The following is a 17,237-nucleotide window of genomic DNA, read 5'->3' on the forward strand; positions in this document are numbered from 1 at the left end:
ATCTTCTAACTTAATTATTCCATAATTAATTTATTCACAATTATAATGTAATCATAATTGGCTAAAAATAATTAATTCTTACATGTATATATATAATACATGTATTTTCCCTTTTTATTATTTGGGCCTTTATATTGGGCTTCCATCTATTAACTAACATTCATTCCTCTTTTGGTTCAAAGTCTTATGTGTGACCCATTATGTTCTTATTGCTTCTAGCCGTATACAACTATTAAATTAATTTTCTCAAAATTATATTTAATCTTTGTATAACGGAATGAGTGCGCGAACTGTGATTGGCAGATCCGAAACATTCCCCCAGAGCTATAAGAAGACAGGTTGATTCCGTCGTTGACCTTTCCGTATTAGTTACAATATAATTTTATCCTTTGTCAACTACATCCTTGAACTGAATCTTATGACTATGGGCAATGTCAAGTCACATATAGTGAGACGTTTGTTTTACTTGTCCAGGCCGAGTTAACTCCAATTAGATAGGTTAAGTGAAATTTGCATTTCAAGTCTTAAGCTATCTCCTTGCAAGGATTTAGAGATAAGTCTTCCACAAGCGATCCTTGGACGTATCTCCCATTTATCAGGAGTGACAAGTGCTCAATCCAATGTATAACTATCCTGTAATTACTTCTTGTGATACCAAATGTCTGCCGTACACACCCCAGAGTCATCCCTGTTATGGATCGTGTTACAACAGGATCAAAGTATCACATTCCACAATCCAGAATCACTAATTAACATTCCTTTGAGTCTTAGGATTACTTATACCTATTAATACCAATGAGATGAACAAGTGACAAGGATAAATCTACCCATCATGTTATCTCAAGTCGTGTCCCCAATCCTAATGAACTCCATTCACTGGATCCATGTCCAGATATCTGCATATCTGAAGCTTGTGAGATCAGCTCTCTGTCTCGACAGAAAACATTATTACATGCAAGTCTCAACATTGTTATGTCAATCCCTATTCAAAACATATCACTTGACTTGGGGTGGCTTTAAGTTTATTAGTTTATTATAATGTTTCGTCTCACTTCATGCTTGTATGAACACTTTATAATCACTTTAAATAAACTCAGGGATTTCCTTTTATTAGACTTATTTAGTTCTTTAAAGGAGGTTGCCTTTATACAGTTATGAAATCATATCTTATTAAAACAAATGATATAAAGAACAATTCATTTACATTAGGTTTATATCCTGGAACAATTGTCTATAGGACACTAAACCCCAACATGTCTAAGAACTATCTGCAAGTTCCTGGACTAGTCAAGAAAATTAGTCCCTGTGAGCTTTTCCTTTTCCAAGAGTGTTCTGCGTGAGTTGTTGCTAGTTGCAGCCATTTAATTTTCTTTTCGTGTAATTTTTATATGGAGTTTAATCTACGTGGAAAATTACAGTAGAGTTAGAATAAAGGGCTTAAGCCAAAGATCAAATTAATAATCCATTTTAATTCGTTATTAGTGATATCTATTTGGCTGTCTTGACCAAGATCCACAATCCATCAACAATCGATCGGGCTAGGGCTCAGTCGTCGACCATTGAAAATTTGGTAGGATAAACTATATAATCCTCCATGAGGACTCTTGGTTTGATAGGCTTTGTGACACTTAGCCCATCTGTGCTTATGTCCGCTCTGAGCTAATGTTACCCATGTTGAGTCTAACCACCACACACGCGTTAGCCATACCGAAGTATCCTAATGTTTGATGGACCACTAACAGCATACCTGTTAGGGCACATCATACACTGTAGCACTACCTAGGAGGAGGAAGTGTGAATCTGGAAAGCACTTTTAAACGACTCAATATTTCATTATCCGGATTAATTAAGTGATACGGCTTTAATATATGCTTATCGCAGGTGATGATCTGGTGATCGTTGCTGCTTATATTTCATGTTATACTAAGAAATTATAAAACAAAATAAACATAGAGACTTTATGGGCCTTATAATACATCCTAGTGAAACTAGATAAACTATCTAATCTTCACGGGTTTGCTTCAAGTCTCATTGGGCTCCCATCATAGGCTTGGACCATCTGAGCTTCTTCACGATCAATTACAATTTTATAAATAGAACTTATTCTAAAATTATATTAATAAACGAATGGCATGCATGCCATATTTCTCAAAATAATTAAATTACAAACCGACTTTAATTTAGGACCCATAGAACTCTATAACACGTTAATGCACGGTAAGGCATACAAATATAATGCATGATCATGTCATTCCAAAATCATCTAATAAAGTTAAGTCGAGTTACTTAGGGTGAAATCACCAATTTTTTTCATATGTGACTAAGGTCCATAAAGGCCCAAACGGTTAACATCCATTTGTATGCAAAATTACAATTTTTGCTCCCACTGAATTTTAGGATCGTCACATATCTAAAATTTAGCCTTCCCAATTTAAACCGGTGTCACGATCTATTGGGCCAATTTCACAAATTTAACATATTCAATTTTTATACAAATTATCAATTCGATTAAAATTAAATTATATTCATGAAAAACAATTTTTCAATAATTTAGGTATCATCCATAAGGCACCGAGCTTGAGTGACTCAACAACCTAAAGGCCCCTAGATATTGTCGGCTGAATTATAATATTAGGGAGGCAACCGACTTATAACTTATTTATGGACTTAACTTTTGTTTAGTGAGGGATTTATTTTAAAGTCTCATAATCTAACCTAGTCTTGATTTGCTTTAGCATACATCAGACCATACATTCGACATTGGCGGTTATGGACATATTATCTAAATTTATTCCATTGAGCCAGAAACGGAATAAAAGGTCAACCCTACGGTAAATACTAACTATTATATACTTATCCTTCAGGTCCTCCGTCTTTTCATTGACGCCTTGAATTTACAACAATATTATTTTCTATACTACTTAGAATACTTCAACTAATTTGAAGGGAATTTTGAAGGAAAATAGGCAAACGTTTGGCAGCGGAAATATAAATTTTTTAACCTATTTCCTTTAACCAAGATCCGTTAATCGTTATTTCATATAAAGAGGGATAGAATGAAATACCTTTTGATTAACTATCTACTGTTGCAAGCGAAGTGCCCTCAACTTTTAATCCGAGTTCACGAGCACAAAACAAAACACAAATCAAACGAAGTTAGAACTCAACCGTATAATAGCAATCAAGATAGATTGCCTCTAATTAATCAACACAAGATCAAGGAGTAAAAGGAAAGAGATGAAATCAATTGATTCGGAAGCAAGCGGTGAAAGTCGATCCACTACGGTAGGGGGTCGAAAATTCTCTCTCTCCGGGATTGCAAGGGTTGGCCGAAATTTACAACTAAGGGGGGTTAATAGAGCCTCTTCCATCTAAACCCTAGTCAGATAGAATTAGGTTACTGAATAAGAGTTTAATTCGGAATAAAACTCTTATTGTTATTATCTATAATCATATCTAAATATAAAGATACTAATAACTTATTAATAGGATAATAATTAGAAGCAATTTAATCTTCAATAAACCTCCTAACTTATTTATCCTATAATTAATTTAATCCATAATCATGATCGAATTATAATTGTTTAAATTAAATTAATTCTTTTATGTGTCACAACACATAAAATCGCCCCCCTATTACTGGGCCTTAGTGGACTCAGTTGGGCTTCCGTCAATTAATTAACATATGTTTCTCTTTTGGGTTCCAAGTCTTATGTGTGACCCATTAGGTTCTTATTGCTTCTAGTCGTATACAACTATTAAATTAATTTCTCAAAATTATATTCAATCTTTGTATAACGGAGTGAGTGCGCGAACTGTGATTGGCATATCCGAAACATTCCCCCAGAGTTATAAGAAGACATGTTGATTCCGTCGTTGACCTTTCCATATTAGTTACATTATAATTCGATCCTTCATCAACTACATCCTTGAACAGAATCTTATGACTATGGATAATGTCAAGTCACATATAGCGAGACGTTCATTTTACTTGTACATGCCGAGTTAACTCCAATTAGATAGGTTAAGTGAAATCTGCATTTCAAGTCTTAAGCTATCACCTTGCAAGGATTTAGAGTTAAGTCTTCGACAAGCGATCCTTGGACGTATCTCCTATTTATCAGGAGTGACAAATGCTCAATCCAATGTTAACTATCCTGCAATTACTTCCTGTGATACCCAACGTTTGCCATACACACCCCAGAGTCATCCATGTTATGGATCGTGTTACAACAGGATCAAAGCATCACATTCCATAATCCAGAATCACTAATTAACATTCCTTTGAGTCTTAGGATTACTTATACCTATTAATACCAATGAGATGAACATGTGACAAAGATAAATCTACCCATCCTGTTATCTCAAGTCGGGCCCCCAATCCTAATGAACCCTTTCATTGGATCCATGTAACTGTCCAGATATCTGCATATTTGAAGCTTGTGAGATCAGCTCCCTGTCTCGACAGAAAACATTGTTACATGCAAGTCTTAACAATGTTATGTCAATCCCTATTCAAAACATATCACTTGGCTTGGGGTAGTTTTAAGTTTATTAGTTTATTATAATGTTTTGTCTCACTTCATGCTTGTATGAACACTTTATAATCACTTTAAATAAAATTAGGGATTTCCTTTTATTATACTTATTTAGTTCTTTAAAGGAGGTTGCCTTTATACAGTTATGAAACTATATCTTATTAAAACAGATGACATAAAGAACAATTCATTTACATTAGGTTTATATCCTGGAACAATTGTCTATAGGACATTAAACCCCAACAAATTTTAGGTGAGAAGAGAAATACAATAGAGAGTAGATAAGGCAGGACATGCATGCCCTATTTTTACAAAAATACCAAAATACAATATAACAATTATGGAGGAGTCTAATAATGTCCATAACGCCAACCATGTCAAGATCCAATTAAAAAATTTAGTTGGTTGATTACATAAACTGTTTATGTAATATTTTAGTTAATCAAATTAACCCTTGAATTAATTTTACTATCAATTTAGTCATTTAATTAATTTTACATCCCTTTATATTTTATTTTCAATCAAATTATGTCAAAATATAAAATATAACTTATATAAAATCTGATAATTTATATTTAACTATTTTATAAACTTGTTTAACATTTTAATTTAATTACATCACATGTAATTATATTAATCCACTATTTTTTTAGTTTGAGTTTATTTAACTGGTATGGATTGTATTTTGTATTTTTATGCATTTTGGTACGAATAGATATAAAGTTTCGCACAATAGTTATTCACTGAAGTTGCAGACATATTGAAGAAAATATTAAAGAGATACTTACAATGAAGTTTATTTCAATTATAAATTATGTTATTATTATTATTATTATTATTATTTTTATCAAGAAGTTATTTTTTTTCCTAATTTTCTAGACAAAGAGATTATAAGCGTTTAATACACTTGATAAAATATTTATTCTTGAAGAATTTGGATTATGCTAGATATGAATTCAAAATAAAGATAAATAAAAATAAATTTTAATGATCAAAATCCTAAAAATGTATAATAATTATGGGGTATTAAGATAATTACTGTTACAACATTGGCTTATATAGTTTTTAACCATTATATTGTGGTTTGTAAAAAATTGTTAGTATTTCAAGAGTTTTTAATTAAAAAAATGAAACATGATCACATGACATGTTATTGGAAAATTAATTAAAAAATATTATTACTTGAATCTCTTCAAATTCTCAAATGTTGAACATAATGATTCTAATTTAATAAAATTAATTTCACATATTAATTATAAAAAAAAAATTTTATATTGAGTGGTTACAATTGCTATTTAATTCTATTTAACTAAAATTAATTTATGGACTTAATAGTTTATTAAGAAAAAAATAAAAAATTTAATTAATGGGCAAAAAATATTTCCACTAGCGTCTTTATATGCCTACATCCAGAGATTCTCTCTTATTTTTTTTTTTAAACGAGGAAGATAGTTCTCTGCTAATTAGCTTTTTTGTCTCTTTATTTTTGTTTTCTATTCATTTGTTTGTTTCATGTTCTTGCTTACAAAATTCAAGAATATAGCATTATCAGAAAATATTAATGAAGTCAAAGAAGTAATATATGCGAGCATAACTGATATTCTATACGGTGAAAGAATGAAAAACAAATTGATTGATTAAATGTCTTGAAAATAGAAAAAATCACCACCTTAAGCTGATTCAATTGGATATATTGAGTTATTGTAGCCTAATAAATAATTAAATTCGAATACTTGGTGATCATGAAATTCCATCAAACAATGATTATCATGAAGATGAATTTGTGACTAATTCTTATGAATTTTATTTTGTTTATATGTAAATGAAGTTCTTTAAGGCAAATCTTAAATGTATACATGTAACATATTGAATTGATAAAGTTTCTTCGTGTGCAATATTAGAAAAATATTGATTGTAATAATTTATAATATAATATATTAATGTTGTTTCTTATTTTAAGATAGATTGTAATTCTTTTATATCGTAAATATAATATTTAATTTTAATTGTAGTTTAATTCAATTTTTAGTTAATATATTTCTTAATTAATCGTCTATTTTATTATTATTGTTTTACAGAATCCCAATTATAAAACAAATATGAAAATGTATTAAAATTACTAAAAAGTACAAGTCATTAAATTTTATAAAAATTGAATTTTATAAAAATAAATAAATCATTCACTTTTAATTAAAATTCTGTAAAACAATTAATCAATTATTTTCAAAATTAATTTAATTTGATTTGAATTATCAATAAAAAAATAATATATATTAATTTCAAATATACATAATATGAAAAACATTTATTGCATAATATAAAATTACTTAAAAGTAACATGTTAATTTATTTATTTATCTAAATTATATAAAAAATTTATAACAGGATATCGAATACATATAGAGAGATACTTTATTAAAATGGCTGCTCTCCTCGGAGGCAGAAAACATTCGCTCGCTGTTGACAAGCCTATTGCAAAACCTTCTGACTATTATATTATCCTCAGGCTAGTTGTAACACAAACCTATCCAGTTGTGTGTTGCTTGCAACCCTTGGGTCCAAAATGATGAGAACTACGTTTCACAATCTTTCTGCACAAGTAACAAAAGTGCGTCTGGCATGCCCAACATAATATGTGATTGTTATTGCCAATCTACACCAAAACAAAGGAAAATGGAGAATTATTCAGATATGCATAGAAAATTAATCAGACTTGGAGCGAATACACCATCAAGCTTTCGACATTCAGTGAAGATCATGACTTAAAAAACCCGAATTTTACAATATTTAAATTCCGTAGCAGTTATATATGCAATCAATATTAGAAAAGCTTAGCCAATGAGGGTTGGTCCGAGTGGTAAGGCGTTGAACCTCTGCTTGATAGGTTTGAGGTTCGATTCCCCACTCCGTCAAAATTTAACCCTCATTGGTAGGTGATCCCACCGTAAACCCTACGAGAGCCAAACTGATCAATTCTGTGAGCTAAATTTTAGCTTTTACCCTACCAGTATCCATCTGAAAGGACTAGTCTTTAACTCACCTTTGCATTAAGTTGACCACAACCAGGGCATGTGTTACCATGCTCAGCAAAAAGCTCAGCTTGAGCCTGAGCCATAATCTGGTGGGCATTCATCTGCTGCTCCCATTGTCGAATTGCTTCCTGCGGAAACAATTCGCATCCTCCATCCCTTCATAATAATAGAATTAGTCAATATGAAGCTCACCACTTCATGACTTTGTTTTATATAAAGCTGTAAAATAGTCTCAAATAAAACGAACCAAACAATGATCTTGCACATGTAGAAATGCATTTGATAGAGCATGTGACCGATGATACTATATGAGAATTAAGGGCGACGTGGCTATCCTAGTTATATCAGGGGGTTAGTGTCAGTATGGGTAAGTTATATATATAGATGTTGTACGAAAGGAGAAAGGTAGCTTTGAGATTATTCATTTAGGTATTTTGGATCTCTTAGTATTTCTGCTAGGAGAAGTTGTTTTTTCCCTGGGCTGTGCTTCGGTATGTTTTCCATTACTTCCTAGTTCATCAATACAAGTCTACTATTCCATATTGTTTGTCGGTGCATTTGTTGTGTATGGGTGTGCAATTGTTGAGGTTCTTATCATTCTTGGGACCAAAAAAAATTAACCGACCAATGGAATAACTTACCGAAAATGATCATATCCATCGATTGCCTTGTTACAGCGGTAGCAGAAGTACTGTCCACAATTATTGCACACCATTTTGTTGCAGCCTTCAGTTTTTGATATTGCCATCTTACAGGATGGGCATTGCTTGGCATCACGAAGTACTTCCCTGACACTGAGAAGTTCATTGATCATCTCAAGCTCCTTACGCCTTTGTCCATCTTTCAGTTGAGATGAACTCTGACGCCCCTGTTGCCAAAAATCAATCCAAATTGCAAGGCGTATTTCATGAGAAAATTAGAAAACAATGTATGATAGCTTTAGGGAGTACTTAACAAAGAAATTTACAAGGCAACTGGGATAAGACAGAGAATTGCAATGCCATGGTATTGGGGCTTATTAGCAATATAAAAGTAGAAACACACACAGTGGTGCTTCATGATAATTAGAATCACATGTGATGAAGCGATAATAATGAAGAACCTACTCAAATAGTTGATTCTGCATGTGAAATTGAGAAACATTAGGGTTCTAAAATCAAACGGTGGCATTACTCTATTTGGAGAAAGAACTTGGATCTACAAATGATGAAATATTTTCAAAATATATATTTTCCAAGAAGCTCTTGCAGAATCAAGGCACTGTTCGACAATCACAAAAGGAGTCTACAAATTGTCAGTTCTTTCTTCTAGCACTTGGAATGCATTATCACAATTTATACCAATGTAATCCAGGTCAAAAATCTCATTCCAGATAATAGCAAGACAACTTAATGGAGCAATATTGCATTAAAAAATTGCTAATGTTTTTAGCTACTTCATCAGCCGATGTTATGACTTTAGCTACGATTCCAATTATTTATTAAGGGGCTACTGTTGTAATTTTGACTACAGCTATCAGTCTTGTGTTTATTTATACAAATACATCGTACTATATCCTAAAAAGGCTCTTAGTAGTATATTCTCAACGTCTGTAGTAAATGACACCCAACGTTAGAGTAGCATCAGAAGACCTTCCTAAGTTCCAAAACACCACAAAAGTCATAGGAATTATAGATAGAAAACCTTGATTCCCATTTTTCATCAATCCCAATCTGCTCAGTTTGTTGGGTTCCCGTTAATTGACACATTTTAATTGTCTTTCAATCTTTATGCATACATAACATTTGTTTGGAAAAGCTGTTCACTAGATACAATTTTCATTGTTTTTGGGAATAATATGAATGCACACTAAACAAGGGAAAACAAAATGTTTGAGATGAAGACACGAAGTTTACCTCTAAGATACGAAGCCTTATTTCTGGTGTCAAACATTCTGCACCTACATGCCGCCGCTCTCTGCAAAGCGTGCAAAAGCTAAAGAAGCACTTGGAACACTGTGCATGGTGCTCTTCATCTTCTATGCACGGTGTTTGACATCGTGGGCAATATTCAACATCGGACATGGAATCTAGTGTCTTTTGCAACATTAAGGATTCCCACCGTTCATATTCTTCATCACTGAGCAACCGTTTTAATAAACCAGGTGGGATCATACCCCCACATTTTGTATCTGGACACTTGAGCTTGTTCACAGAACCTTCTGATACATGTATGTCAGAATAAGTCTTCATGCAGTTCAGGCAGTAAAAATGATGGCATGGTAGCCTGATGAAATCACTTCCTGTTAAGAGAAATCAACAGGAACTTTGATAAGAATATATGAAACTTCTTAGTAGCCTTGTGCATAGCCATATACGCGTAATAGATAATTATGTCAATCAGTTCCAAAAAATCCACATTAAACAATCTAATAGTTGATATACCCCATAACTGAACACTGATAAAAAGAGGCGGGTGTGCTTGCCAACACTGCTCTCATTAAAACCCTTTGCGACAGGCAGGGAAAATATAATTGAACACACTAAAAAAAAATTGAAAATTGACAGCAGATTTTTAATCACCAACTCCAAAAGGAAGACGAAAGGGAAGTGTATGAGCCATACCAAAAAAATTGAATAATTTAAACTGAAATCCACACTTGTTTTCTAAATAAGAAACTGATGTAATATCCTCCAAGAAAAGATTGTATTTACCAGCATATTCATTGTAACAGATGAGGCATTCATGCAAGTTTTTGAGAAAGCTCTCATGGCACTGCTCATCATTATAGCTCCTCAATAAAGGAACATCAACGTCCAGGGAGACACCTGTTGAAACAGCACGCATGTCTCCACCATATTTTATTCCATAAGGACCAAGTGTTATTTCATTATCAATCCCAAGATGTGAAAGAGAAGAATTCTGAAGCCATTCAACCCATTGATATATAACTTCCTGCCCTGGTTGTTCCATCCATATGGAGTCCAGCATAGAGCAAAGACTGGAAATCTTAGAGGAATCCAGCCACTGAACTGAAATGGTAAAAAGAGGTGGCTGGTGACTTGGGTATGATTTAGGTAGTAAGCATGTCATCTCAATTGGTGGAAGATACTGGACTTTGAATGAATATAAGAATTCATCTGTACTTTCTCTTTTCATCTTAAGATCACCAGATGAATTAAACCATGCCATTACCATAAGGTCCGCCGGTATATTAAGATTGATGTAAATCTGCAAAACCATAGTAGTGCTTGGACTATTAACTTTTAGTCTTATCATACAACATGGAAGAATGGTTTAAAAAAACTATAGGCTTACAGGTAACCTGAAAAGATGGTAGCTCCCCTTGCTTGTGAAGCATAACGACATTGTCTCCAAAAATAGACTCCAATGCAAGCAACTGCAGAACCGTTAAGAATGAGAAGCAAAGAAAAAATAAGCAGCAAACAGGGGAGAAAAGATTTATAGTACCAAGATAATTGCAAATTCTTTCTGACAAGAATTAATTACTACTATTTTTCCCTTCAGTTCTACCATATAACGAAATAAAATATTTCTACATAAAAAAAAGTGAGAGAGAACATTCAAATATACAGGAGCATTGTGCAAACCCCGGCTTCAGTTTAAACCAAGTTCTGCTTCAATCTGATAAAAAAAACAAGCATATCTAATTCACCCTTCCTAAGGCATGAAAGGGAGCAATCTCCTAGCTTCACTATGGTCTATACGCGCCTTAGTCTTCCATCACAGGGTGAAACTTATTTCTGTCCAATCATCTCCTATTCTAAGAATAGAAGGATTCTCCTGATTTGATTTCTGATAGGGTTTGTTGATCTAAACCCGCTTTCGATAGGATTTACCTTATCGAGAGGGTGCCACTAAAATTAAGGCAATAAAGTAAGTTTTTGTGCGAGGAATAGGAGGTGCAAGAAGGCGGACTTGTAAAATGCTGAGCAAAAGGACAAAAAAGATAGCCTGGTCTGGAATGGGCAAAGAGATTGACCATTCATTCCTATTCCAGCTCTTGTTTGAATAGGCCTATGCCTCTGCTTCCGATGGACCTAGAAGATGTAAAACTGATGATTACTATAGATCTGGAAGTAACATAGATGCTGGTTCAAGTGACAAAAGAAAGTATATGCCTTGGATAAGCAGCTTCCCCTTAGTTTCCAGTAAGGGTCTTAGTTGCTTTATCCAGCAGGGCAACAAGCATGGCGACTGTGATAAGTATGCCTTGCTAGTTTTGGGCCAAGTCTGTCAATTATGCCTTCATGTCCAACATTCTAAGATAGTGAAAGTGGAATCTTATACCAAGTCTGCAAAGCTGACTTTACTTCTCTTCTCAGTTTCACCTATTTTTGTAGGACTGGCTGACCTGAGGTTCTTGTTTGGAGTCATTTGTTTATCATAGAACAAGTCCCCTTGGTCACTGCCATAGTTGATCAAGTCTCAATCCTCTCTTCAAAATTCTTCCTTCTATGGGCCAAATCACAGAACAAATCCCCCTCATGAATGAAAGGGATTGACCACTCATTCATCTTCCAGCTCTTATTTGAATAAGCCTTCACTAAGCAACTCCCACTTAGTTTCTAGTAAGCATCCTAGTTGCTTTAGTCACGAGGGCAACGAAAAAGGCAACTATGATAAGTATGCCTTTTTAGTTCTGGCTTAAGTCTATCAATTATGTCTTTCCTTCATGTCCAGCATTATAAGAAAGTGAAGGTGGAATCTTAGACCAGGACAGCAATGCTGACTTTAATGTTCTTCTCGGGTCCATCTCTTTTTAGGATTGGCTTCCTTGAGGTTCTTGTGTGGAGCTATTTGGTTATCATAGAACAAGTCCCCCTCAGTTACTCCCATAGTTGATCATGACCAACCCTCTCTTCCAAATCTCCCTTCTATGGGCCAAATTGTTCTCCGCCCTTGTTAAGCTCACACCTGGACCAGTCCCTTCTCAGCTTTTATATCCAGACAGTCGTCCTCAGCAATCTCTTCTGGTTCCGAGGTATCTTTCCCTCTTCTTCAGGGTCCTCAGTTCCGACTATGATTCTAGCTAATTGAAACTTCCTCTTTAGCTAGATTTTCATCACTATGATAATTTCTAATTATTTCTATTTTCTGCTCACCATTGCAATCTTCAGTGTAGTATAAATACCAAATTTTTTATTATTATACTTTTAATATTTATAAATGTCGTTATATTTTTTAATATTTACATGATATCATTTCCGATATGTTTTAGAAATAACGTTTCCTCATTTCAGTTTCCCTGCAACATATGATACTATGATATCATTACTTGCATGCATGCATGTCTGATACGACAACAAGTGCCAACTGCCAGTTAGGAATCTGGCCTCCAGGAAGAGCATATTGGCAGATAAGCTATGTTTACAGTGGAATGAAATGCGAGGTAAAGAGAATCTGAGCCTGCCCCATGAGAGCGAGAAAGTATAATAAGAAGTAAAGCCAGTTCTTGCATTAGCTATCGTAATTAGTGGATGGAAGGTCTGTTCATATTCCCTCATGTCAAGATAAAACCAAGGATTGAGTCACTTATCGTTCAACGTTAGTCTTTAACATAACAATTTTCCTTAATTTTTATTCAGTAGTTTCTATTAGTGTCCACGTCCTAAAGGTCTTGATTACATCCAATGGAGCTTGAATGTTACAAATTAGATCAACACTGTCACACTGACACTGTGACACATTACCTCAAAGAAAACACTGAAACTAACTTTTATTTCCTGCTCATTTCAAGCAACTTCGAGAACTAATTTTGGGACCTGAAAAATTGAACAGATTGCTGCAACAAAATCCTAAGAGCATCTCCAAGAGACTCCTTTGTTGAGCTCTTAATTTACATTTTGAGGAGGTTGGATTAAAAACCAACTCCAAGAGACGTTTAGTCACTCCTCAAATCACTAAGAGTCTCCTCATCCAGTTTATTATTGAGCAGCTCTCTCTCCACTCTTAGTCCCCTCCTTCTTTCATTTTTTATTAATAATTTATTATGTAGTACTCTCTTCACTCACTATTCTCCTCTAATACATAATAATTTTAGAACTCTTAAATGGAACCAAAGGAGCATAGCTCAATTGGTAGACTCCTGGTTTCAGAGGTGGGAGACTGTTGGTTAGAATCCATCCTCTGGCAAAAAAAAAACTCTTAAATGGCTAAGAGTCATTATGTTTAGAGAGTGAACTAGGCATCTCTTGGAGATGCTCTAATAGGCAAATACAAGCTACGCGCCGGGAATTAACAAACATTAGCTGTGGCGGTGTACTCTGTATAATATAAAGAAAAAGTATGCAAATACACTTCAACGAGCTTTTTATAACATAAATCCAGACATGCATAACAAACAGATCATTATAATAACATTAAAATTCAAGAGCTCCACAGTGTTCACTAAATTACCTCATCCTCCTGAAGCTGATCGTTGATCATTAGCTGCTCTTCAGGCAATTCTGGCTCCTGCACACCTAAATGCAACTTTTCCAATCTCGATACAACATCATCTACTTCATCTTCTGGTTCAGAAAATGGATTATTCAGTCCTGAATTCAATGAACCAACTGGAGATTTTGAGGCCTCAGTTTCAGAATTCTCCATATATTGCTGATTGGATGCATACTTAGGCCTCCTGCGTGAAATCCACCTAGGGTTTTTCTGAGTTTTAGGGGAATTGGTTCCCGAAGGCTGTTGCTGAGAAGAAGTAGATGGAAAAGAAGAGGAATCCGAATTGGATTGTTCATCTTGAGGTTGTTTTTCATTCTCAGATTGGTCGTCGCTATGAATGGGTTTATATGTCCAGTTTTCATCAGAAGAATTATGGTGTTTAACACCTCGTCCCTTAGACCTTGTCATGGCAGATTTTCAAGAGAACCTTCCCGTCTATGGTTCCACCGATACAGAAGCTTTGAGAGAGCACTAAAAATAGAAAACTATTTCTTTTAGGTATAAAAATTGCTAAATATCGCCCTAATCACTTTACGGGTCTTTTTAGACATTTTTTCCCTTATCATTTATTTTCAATCACAGACTGAAATTCTTTTTGTAATTTCTTCCAAAATTATAAATCCGAACCATAATTATGATAATGGATTCATGATCCCTCATATAAGTTTTTTTTTTTTTTTTTTTTTTTTTTTTTTTGCTTAATTTGAATAAAAAACATGAGTCCCTTTCAGAGACAGAACTCTTTAAAGATGGCCTGAGCGGGTGAAAATCCTGCTTGTCCTAAAGGCACCTTGGGATGTGCAAATGAAACACCCGCCTGGTCTTAGGGTGGGCGGGATAAACACCCGCCCTCTTTTAGGGAAGCCAAATTCAAATTTTTTAAAAAATTTATTAGTCGGGCTCCCTTTAAGGGGGTCTGAAATTGGAAAAAAACCTAATACCGAGTTACCGAAGCGTCTGATTGTTACTTGTTGCATATTAACCTATTCGGTTTCGGTTAAATTGCTAAACTTTCATGAAACTAACTAGCATGTTATCAAAACCGGACCGGTCAAAAAATCGAAAAGAATAAAGAGTTAGAGATTTAAGGTCCAACCGAGGTTAAACTGGGGTTGCACCGGAACTCAAAAGATCTTTTAAAATTATTATTTTTAGTTTTATTTAACCTTTTAACATAGAAAAACGTTAATGAAATTAAAAATTTCCTCTCAAATCTTTAATTGATTGAAAAATTCTATAGAGACTCAACATGAAACTATAAATAAAAATTATACAATTAGTACTATAATACACTTTTGTAGATTAAAAATAGGATATACAAAATATAAAGTGAAAACTCAATTGGAAATTATAAGTATAGAATTAGAAATTAGAAATTTTAAGTATTATAGAATTATAAATTCGAAAGTAAAAGAGCGGTAATATATCTGTATCAATATGAAAAAAACTGAAAGTATGACTAAGATAAAGTAATAAAGTTTTTGTAACGCATAAATTCTCAATTTTCTAAAAAAACTTATCTAGTAATTAATTCAGTAATGAGTTATTAAAAGATAGTAGTAAAATCAAACTTAAATGTAGATTTTCTAAAAAAAAATAGGGCTAAAATCTTGACCCATGAAACCACTAACCTCTGACCGGTTTTTCAATTAGCTAGTTCAACGGAGTTTAACGAGTTTCAATAATGTTTTATTTTAGGTACCTCCAAACTTGTTTGCCACAGGTATGATTCAATCGAGTTGAACTGATCAGACCTGTCGGAATCTTACAACCTTGCTAACCATACAAACTCACATGATTAATCATTAATTATTTTACATATATATCTTTTAATTATATTTTATGTATATTTTTATTACATTAATGTATATATAAAAATTAATATTAATAATAAAATTATTTCATAAAAAAATTATAAAATTATTATTTGATTTTAGAGTATGAAATCTGTATATAGAGTTGTAGCCGCACAGTGAGAAGAATACGAATAATTGTGTTTCAGATTAGTGTAAGGGAATATTAGGCGAAGATTATGTCTAGATTTAGCGTGAGTGCATGCAAGACAAAAAAAAATACTCGTCGAGATCCCTGATAGAGGGATAATCAGATGCTTAAGTCAATTCTAATCTATAAAGAGAGAAATTAAAGAGCTTAGAGAGAGTGTGTGTGTGTTTTGTAATATTTTGTACCTTTTGCAATGAGATTTGGACCTATTTATACAGGAGTGAGTACTCATAGTCTAAATAGGAGTAAATTGACTGTGTTTGATGAGAAAGTAGAACCAAGATTATCTGCCTTCCATATTTGTTTAGCGGTATCTAATATAGGTAGAAGCTTTTAAAAGTGCGATTGGGATGTCCGGCTAACGTGAGGAGATGATTCCTGTCTTGTCATGATCGAATCTCAAATATTCACATATGTTATGAGAAGTCTCACCATAAGTCAAATCTAGCTTTTTAATGCTAGAGCACACGTTTATCTATTCCCTAGGCAGTGCGTCATTTCACTTTTTCAAGGCATTTCCTGCACGGGACACGTGCCCACAATCAGTGTTCGGTAATGTGAAACATTGCTTTGATCACCTATAAAAGGCATGAGTTCGGTGGAATTTCATTTTACAGCTTCTTAAATTTTCAAGCTTTTCTTATTTTACAACTTGCATTTCCATTCTTCTCTGCTTCCAGAAAAAAATAGGAAAAAGTACAAAAACAAACCTTGTGGTTTGGGTCATTTTCAAACGTAGATTACGTACGTGGTTTAAAAGTTGGCAAAATATACATTGAGATTCATTCTGTTAGCAAACACATATCAAATAGACTAATGGTGTTAAAAAAGTCAAAAGTCAAAGGAAAAGGAGTTAATTTTGTCCTTATATTTATTTATTTTATAAATTAACCCCCCTTATTATCTAATTATCACAAACAAGCCCCAAAATAAAAAATAAAAAATAAAAATCAAATAAGCCATCTTCTCCATTTCTCTTTAATTTCTTTTTTTTTCTTTCTCTCTCTTCTCTATCCTCTTTGTTAATTTTTCTCTCTCTAAAACCGAATAAGCCATCGAAGAATAGGGCATAATATGGATGATTGTGGTCTCTTCTCCTTGCTCAATATCATATCTCGTGCAATCTGGCAATATTTTTAAATGAAAGAATGTTTCTGTTTCTTGGTTTGTTTGTTGTTTTCCATGTGGTTTAGGAATTTTAGACATCTCCATGATGAATACT

At 33.5% G+C, this 17,237-nt stretch overlaps 1 protein-coding gene across 1 annotated transcript; it reads right to left on the bottom strand.

The window, feature by feature from the left end:
• Positions 1–6,865: 6,865 nt before the first annotated feature.
• LOC136233197 (uncharacterized) lies at positions 6,866–14,520 on the bottom strand. Its single transcript, XM_066022804.1, has 7 exons — positions 13,970–14,520; positions 10,875–10,949; positions 10,264–10,780; positions 9,466–9,851; positions 8,212–8,438; positions 7,579–7,726; positions 6,866–7,191 (listed from the first exon to the last, which is right to left on the bottom strand). Exons 1-7 carry the CDS (start codon positions 14,417–14,419, stop codon positions 7,063–7,065), a joined length of 1,932 nt encoding a protein of 643 aa, XP_065878876.1. The 5' UTR covers positions 14,420–14,520; the 3' UTR covers positions 6,866–7,062.
• Positions 14,521–17,237: the final 2,717 nt, after the last annotated feature.

The sequence above is a fragment of the Euphorbia lathyris genome, chromosome 6 (genome assembly GCF_963576675.1).
Source record: "Euphorbia lathyris chromosome 6, ddEupLath1.1, whole genome shotgun sequence".
Taxonomy (NCBI): Eukaryota; Viridiplantae; Streptophyta; class Magnoliopsida; order Malpighiales; family Euphorbiaceae; genus Euphorbia; species Euphorbia lathyris.